The sequence below is a fragment of the Kryptolebias marmoratus genome, linkage group LG1, assembly GCF_001649575.2.
Source record: "Kryptolebias marmoratus isolate JLee-2015 linkage group LG1, ASM164957v2, whole genome shotgun sequence".
NCBI lineage: Eukaryota > Metazoa > Chordata > Actinopteri > Cyprinodontiformes > Rivulidae > Kryptolebias > Kryptolebias marmoratus.
The window spans coordinates 24,451,141-24,458,428 of NC_051430.1; the positions used below are offsets into that span (position 1 = coordinate 24,451,141).

The following is a 7,288-nucleotide window of genomic DNA, read 5'->3' on the forward strand; positions in this document are numbered from 1 at the left end:
TGAATAACAAGCAGAACAACCTTCATTCTGGAAAATAAACCCGCGGCTCCCTGCACAAACACTGTACGGAGCTTGTGAAGCGAAGTAGAAGCCCTGTTTTATATAAGTTTTGCTTTGTCCTAAATCATATGGAATACTGTCAACAGCAGCTTTCCTACGAGATGAAAATTAAAGGTTCACAAAAGGTTATGAGCAAATAAAAAAACCTGCCTGTTGAAGCTTTTTGTTTATTTCTAACTGGATTGACAAGAAAACTGTTTTAAACATTCTAACATACAAAACTCTATCTTATATTACAGATCTTATTGTTCCGTCTTTTCCTAACAGAGCTCTTCGCTCTCAGACCGCAGGTTTACTCGCGGTTCCTATAGCAGTGATTCCCAACCCTGGTCTTCGAGGGCCACCATCCTGCACGCTTTCATTGTTCCTCTGCTCTTCAGCAGGTCTTTAAGTTCTGCAGAAGCCTGTTAATCTCTCAGTCATTCAAATCAGGTGCATCAAAGCAGGGAAACTACTAAAAGTTAAGTTAGGGTTGGGTTTCCTAAGTTATCCCTTAGTTCGGTTTAGACTGCTCCTCCAGACAGTGAGCTGGTTAGAAATGCTCCCTCTCCTTTTTTTAACTCGATGCTCCTCCAGGTTGTTCTCCTCCTGCAGAACGAGCCTGACTCTGCTGCGTTCCCAGCAGATGGTTCCTCCTGAGGAACATGACTTAGAACAGCTACAGCTGCACCCAGTTCTCCTGGCGAAGACTGTTCATGTCACATGGAGATTGTCTGAGCTCCTGAGTATGTTCCTGTGTTTTGATCATGAAGTTTTCTGAGTCTTGTGTTCCTTTAACAGAGGTCCTCCACTTCTACTCACCTTTGTGCCGCTTCTTAGGAAACCCTTCTGCAAAAGTCAGATTTTCTTTTTTTCTTTTTCTCCTGCCTGTCCCCTCTCAGAATCGCTGCTTAAGCGATACTTGTTGCTCGTTCCTGAAAGCTTGGTTTCCTGTAAAGACAAGAAGAAACACGTCACGAAAGACTCAAATACTTCTGGAAATAACCTGAAAATCTTTACTAATCTCTACTTCATTACCTTCCCCAGATATTGTGGTTCCAAAGATCTGAAAGTGCTTTTTGGGGATTTTTCCACATGAAACTTTTACTTTTTACTCTTTTACTTCCTCTGAGGGATTCCATTTCTGCAGTCTAGGGTCCTGAAGTATATATATATATATATATATATAAAAAAAACTGCTTTAATTGTGGCACTTCATCTCAGAGGGCTTTCATTCCTCACCACTTTATCTCCTCTGACGTACTTGTTTGTTCAGTCACTAAAAGCTTTAGACTCCAGGTATTTAAAAACCTCTTTCCAGTAAAATACAGAAGAAACATGATCTCACTCAGGCGGGCATGAAAGGAGTCGACTCCCTCGTTTAATTTGCTCTCATATTTCTGTGATGAAGCCATCCCTGTGCGCCCATTTTATCGCTTTCTTTTTAAAAAACACACTTCATCTGTTACGGTAAAATGTTGCTGGCTTCTCTCAAATTTCACTTGAAGACCTAAAAATTGTTTTTTTTTTCTTTTAAACAACATAAGATTTAGCAGGAATCTAATCTGTACACTGATGGTTCAGTTTTAGTTAGGGTTCTGTTCCTGGTAGCATTTCTTCTTTTAACAAGTTTTTTTTTTTAATTCAAAGAAAAATTGTTAAACATCTTAGTGAAACGTCTCTCAGGGTAAAACAGAACAAAATAAGGATAATTTTTTAGTAAAATGTGATGCAAAATAACTGCAATAATACAATAAACTAACATCAAATTTAATAATTCACACTTTTTATGATATTTGATCTCATCTTAAGATGCCTTGTTTGAAAGTGTCATCCGTGTATGAAACAAAACTCTTTTATGGGTAAATTTAAATACAATTTCCACCTAATAACTAAAGATTTGAGTTGAATTTGAAGGACTGGCTAAAGTAAACTTGTTAACACAAATAAACTGATACAACTGTCTATATTTGTGACTAAAAAGTGAGATTAGTTGTTGAAATTCAGGATCTTATTTAACAGATTTTCAAGTGTGATGCTAATAAAAACATATCTGGATAAACAAATTAGTGTTTTCCTGATTCTTTCGCAATTAATTTCTATCGTGGAATCCACAATCAAGCTGAGAAAGACCCTACTTCCAGATTTTTCCCAGATGTGTTTCTTAAAGCTCAGTTCGGCCTCAGAAATACTTGAATTTATTTGACTAATAACACAACAAGTCAATCACATGATGATAAATGTGGTTAAACATGTAGTTTGGGGGCTTCCTATATCCATAAATTTGGTTGCACCTGCTGTTGTTTCATGTAGATTTAGGAGCCATTTGCACAGAGCTCCAAGCACCACCCTTCTCTCCACCCCCCCTCTCTCACTCCACTTCCTGTTTCCTGTTCCGCTGTCCCTCGGACAGGAAGCCTGGACGTTCACAAGGTTTCAAACAAAAAAAAAGCAACAACTTGTAAGTTGCGAAGCTGTAACCTTTGTGAACATGCCACAGAAGTGAACCTACGTCCCCCCCCTTATTGTCCTGATCTCCAGCCACCCTGGCCCTCTCATTGTTTCTCAAACAAACGGCTCATGGGGCCTTTAACTCCGAGCACAAAGCTACGTTTGTCCTCCACATACGACCACCTGCCGACTCCTGGCTTTGCTCTCTCTGTGAGTAATCTCCGTCAAGCTGGGAAGTCTGCCGACCGTATGCACCTGCTGGCTCTGATGTGAGTCTGAGTCGACCGATGAAAACATTAATTACGCCGGATTTGATTTCCGGAGTCATCGGCGCTGCGTCCCGGTTGTTCTGCTGTGTCCGCCGCACGTGAAATCAGGGTTAGGTTTGTCAGGTTTGAGTTTTCTTGAACGAGGACCGCGTTCGGGCAAAATCTGGGGGGTTGTATTCAGCTCTGGTCAGGGTGGCGTGGTGACTTCAGGCCCGATCCGAGGCCTGAAGGTCAGAGGTCACATCTTTTCTCATTTTATTTTTTAGTTAGACTTTTGCTACTTTTAGCATCAAGCTAGCTTTTAGCTACTTTTACTTTTTAGCATGCCTTTTGCCACTTTTTAACTAACCTTTTGCTAATTACAGGTTTTAGCAAGCCTTTTGTTGTTTTTCTATTAGCCTTTTTTTACTTTTAGCTTTTAGCTAACCTTTTGCTACTTTTAGTTCGTAGCTAGCCTTTTGATAGTTTTAGCAATCACTTTGCTAACTTTAGCTTTTAGCTAGATTTTGTTACTTGCATCTTTTAGCTAACCTTTTGTTCGTTTTATCTTTTAAGTAGTCCTGTTACATTTAGCTTTTAGCTGGTCTTTTGACACTTTTTGATGCTCTTTTTCTCCCTTTACCTTTTAGCTTGAACGGCTCACTTTCAGCTCCTTCGGCAAAGTCATTCAGCGCTTTCTTTGCTGAAGCTGAATTTCTCCAGCTGAAGGTTTGTTCACAGCTAAACGTTTATCTGCAACAGTTGCTCTCTGAAGTTGCGGCTGTTTGCGGAGGCCATTAGCAGCTCTCCTCTCCGTAAAGCCTCCTTTCACCCCTCGGGCTGCCGTGAAAAGGCCGTGTGTGTGTCAGAGTGTGTGTGTGTGTGTGTGTGTCCATGTTTACTGGAATGTCTGTAGGCCAGGCCTTTTATTAGGCTCATCCATACCACCACATTATAGGCTCTGGTAACCAGGCAACTGCAGGTTCTGCCTGGTTGCCATGGCGAGTGCCCATTGAATGACATCTCTGGCCTGTTTGCCCCTCTTCTCATTGCAATGGGGGGCTTTTTTTTTGGTGCGCCCCCCTTCCTCTCTCCTGAACCCCCTTTCCCATAATCCCGCGCTTCGTCACTCTGTGTGGTGGCGACTAGGCGAGCGACGAAGACAAAAACCTCTCGCTGAGGCGGATCGCTGCACCTTCAGGGAGTGGCGCGAGGAGGAAAACTAAAGCCCCGCAGAGGCCCAGAGTGTTACTGTAAACTCTGGACTGGGCAAAATGGCTGCCTGTGCCAACAACAATGTCCCCAAGATTTAAACATGTCTTTTACAGCATAATCACTTATTTCAATTAGTATTTAGATTGTAGCTGTTTGTTAGGAAAATGTGTTTTACCAAGGATACATAATTTGTTTAGATCAACTTTCAGAATAAATAAATAAACAATCAACCACCAACCCATTTGTTCTCTTTGGAAACATTCATATTGACAAAACAATTTGAAGTTTACAGATTTTTTTTTAATATAACTTTGCCAACAATCAGCAACAACATGTGACGGACGTTGTAAACAAAGTTTGACAGTGATGACAAATAATCATTCTTTATATTATTATTAATATAATATTATTACAGACTCCTCTGTGTTATTTGACCTGTTCCTTGTGTTGTTTCTGTTTATCTTTTCACCGTCTTACATCTTTTGTTTTGTCTGATACTTCGTGAATAAAGACAAGTGCATTGCCTTCATGTAAGAGACTAGAAGTTCTGGAAAAGGATGCAAAGTTTAAATGTTTAATTTTCTGTGGGGTCCACGTATGGCCTGGCTCTCTTGGACTGTATGCAGACTTTCCATTTCCAACTTTTCAGAGGGCGTATGACCCGCTAAGATCCTTAAGTCACCAGGCAAAACAAGTATGGATAAGCTTCTGTAATCCAGGCACAGTTTTGAGTCAGGGTGTTGTGACTCACCGGCTAAAAAGCGTTTTTTGTTTTTGTTTTCTGCTGTTGCCTCGATCTGAAGGGTCTGTCTGTGACCTGCATTTTGCTGCACTTTCGTGTAACTGTGAGGTAAACCGTTCGGATGGAGAGCTATTTGTCCCAGCAGCAGCAGCAGCAGCAGCAGCAGCTTCTCCAAAGCTTCAGTCTGAAAGCTTTCACAGTCTGAGGGTGAGGAGAGGAGGTGGGGGTCTAAATCAGGGGGTTGGGGGGAGGGGTGGGGTGGGGGGCATTGTGAGCTGAACAGCAGAACCCCACTCCAGCTGAATGGGCATTGTCATCTGGATTCTATGGATAACCAAAATACTTTCTCCCTCCGTGGGGGTTGTTTTATGGATTCATTGTGGGACCGGCGAGTTTCTGCCCTCCTGCCTCTGTAGACCGTCACAGCTGCCGGCTGGTTGTTTAGCTTTAATAACACACTTTAGCTAAAAACACAATCAAAAAAAGAAACAAAATACATCAGACAATATACTCCATTTAATCTGAAACAATATTGCAACTTCATACACATGAATAATGAAACATTACATCAACATAGCAACAGAAAACACAGTTTACTCCTGGAATTTGTAAAAAGACAAACTATCCTGCTTTATAATCATTAAAAAAACAGATTCAAAAACTTTTGCAGGAGCTTAACATGACAAATAATTGGACTCCGGATGGTTATGATGCAACATATTCCAGGTTTTAGGGAATCTAAAGATTCAAAACAAACTTTCTAATCACCCCACATCAACATAATATCCTGTCTGAGTTTGTTAGGGAATTAATAGGTGTGCAGTTTCCTTCCTCGGCCCTAATTATTGGGCATTGTTGTCGACAAAAGCTCCACCAAGGAAGCTGCTGTTTGAATGTGTGGGAGCGCAGCCATTTACTGTACAACTTTATGCTGACAATGCACATGGAAGGGGGATAGAAACCGTGTAAAAGACTTAGGCCTAATAAAAAACATGAGAAGAAAAACTCAAAAACTAACAAATTTGAACATTTACAAAAGCAGGTACCTAACAAAGATACTCCTTTCTTGGTTGATAGTCTTTAAAAAAAAAATCTCCTGCAGACACAACAAAAAAGTGTAAATATGAGGAATATTTAAAAAAAACAGCAGAGGTGCTTCCACTGATTTAAAGTTCAGATTCAAAACAAACAAAAGATCGGAGGTGCAAAAACATCGTCCTTGATAATAATAATAATAATATTAATAATAAAAAGTCAGTTTTTTTTCCAAAGCTGCGGGTCACTTTTACGCACCGGCCGCTCCAAGCCACGCAGCTACACGTAATTCCTTTTGTCGTAGTCCCCGTTCTGCGTGGCTCTCTGGGTCGGTGCGTATTTCACAGAGTATCCAGAGTTCCCGCTGGAGGGACAGGAGCAGCACAGCAGCGTCCCTCCGATCAGCAGCAGCGCCGCGGCCGCCCAGCCAATGTAGAGCGCGGCGCCGATCTCCCTCTTCTGCGGCGCGGGCACCTGCTGGTTGTAGAAGTCCGAGATGATCTTGTTGGCCATCCAGCAGAGGGGCACGAGCACGAAGAGGCCGCTGATGATGTAGATGATCCCGCCGGCGTTCACCACCCGCGCTTTGACGTACTCCGTGCGGATGCAGTTGGTGCACTGCGCGCCCGCGATCACCACCATGAGGCCCAGCACGCCCATCACGGAGGAGATGATGGTGAGCGCCCTGGCCGCCTGCAGGTCGTGGCTCAGCGCGAGGACGGAGTCGTGCACCTTGCACTGCATCTGGCCCGTGCTTTGCACCACGCACGACATCCACAGGCCGTCCCAGATGGTCTGCGCCACCACGATGTTGGCTTCGATGAACGCCGTCACCTTCCACATGGGAAGCCCGCACGCGACCATCACCAGGAGCGAGCCTATGACACACAGCGACAGCCCCAGGATCTCCAGTCCGGCCGACACCATTTTCGCTCTTAAGTCTATAGAAAACCTCTCCTTATTTCTCCTGAATGTCTGAGCTGGAGGTCGCTTCACACCTTTAATCTGCAGTTTGGAGCGTCAGCCGTCAGTCGCGCGTCGGGCACCGCATTCACTCTGAGAAAGCAACCAAAAAAGAAAAGAAAAGAAGTAAGACGGTAGATTCGAGTCCCTTTGTTAGCGCGGGGGATGTGAAAACAACTGGAATCACAGTTAGCACCGGGACCACGGATATCTGCGAGGCGGGGGTGTGAGGACTAGAGGAGAAACTTTCCTCCAATCAGCTGCCGCCGCATCCCGGAGGGACCAATCAGAGCGCGGGGAAGTTGTGAGGCCTGATAAAGCGCTTCGGAGCGCATTGTGCATTTGAACAGTTATTTACCATGAATAGAGGAGGTGGAGGAGGTGGAGGAGGTGGAGGAGGTGGAGCGGGGGTTCTGGGGAGGGAGGTGTGGGATGAAGGGCTGAAGCAGCTTAGGAACAGTTGTTCTGTGAATTAAAACATTTCTCACTGATTTTTGTTGTTCTTTCCAGACATGCGCTCAATGGCACTGAGATGACTGGAAAGGATCTTGTGTTTGAGCAGATTATTATAAAAGTAAAAAAAGTACATTTAGAA

General features: G+C 43.4%; 1 protein-coding gene across 1 annotated transcript; it reads right to left on the bottom strand.

The window, feature by feature from the left end:
- Window positions 1-5,189: 5,189 nt before the first annotated feature.
- cldn5a (claudin 5a) lies at window positions 5,190-7,059 on the bottom strand. Its single transcript, XM_017412105.3, has one exon. The coding sequence runs from the start codon at window positions 6,655-6,657 to the stop codon at window positions 6,010-6,012; it is 648 nt and encodes a 215-aa protein (XP_017267594.1). The 5' UTR covers window positions 6,658-7,059; the 3' UTR covers window positions 5,190-6,009.
- Between the last annotated feature and the right edge of the window lie 229 nt (window positions 7,060-7,288).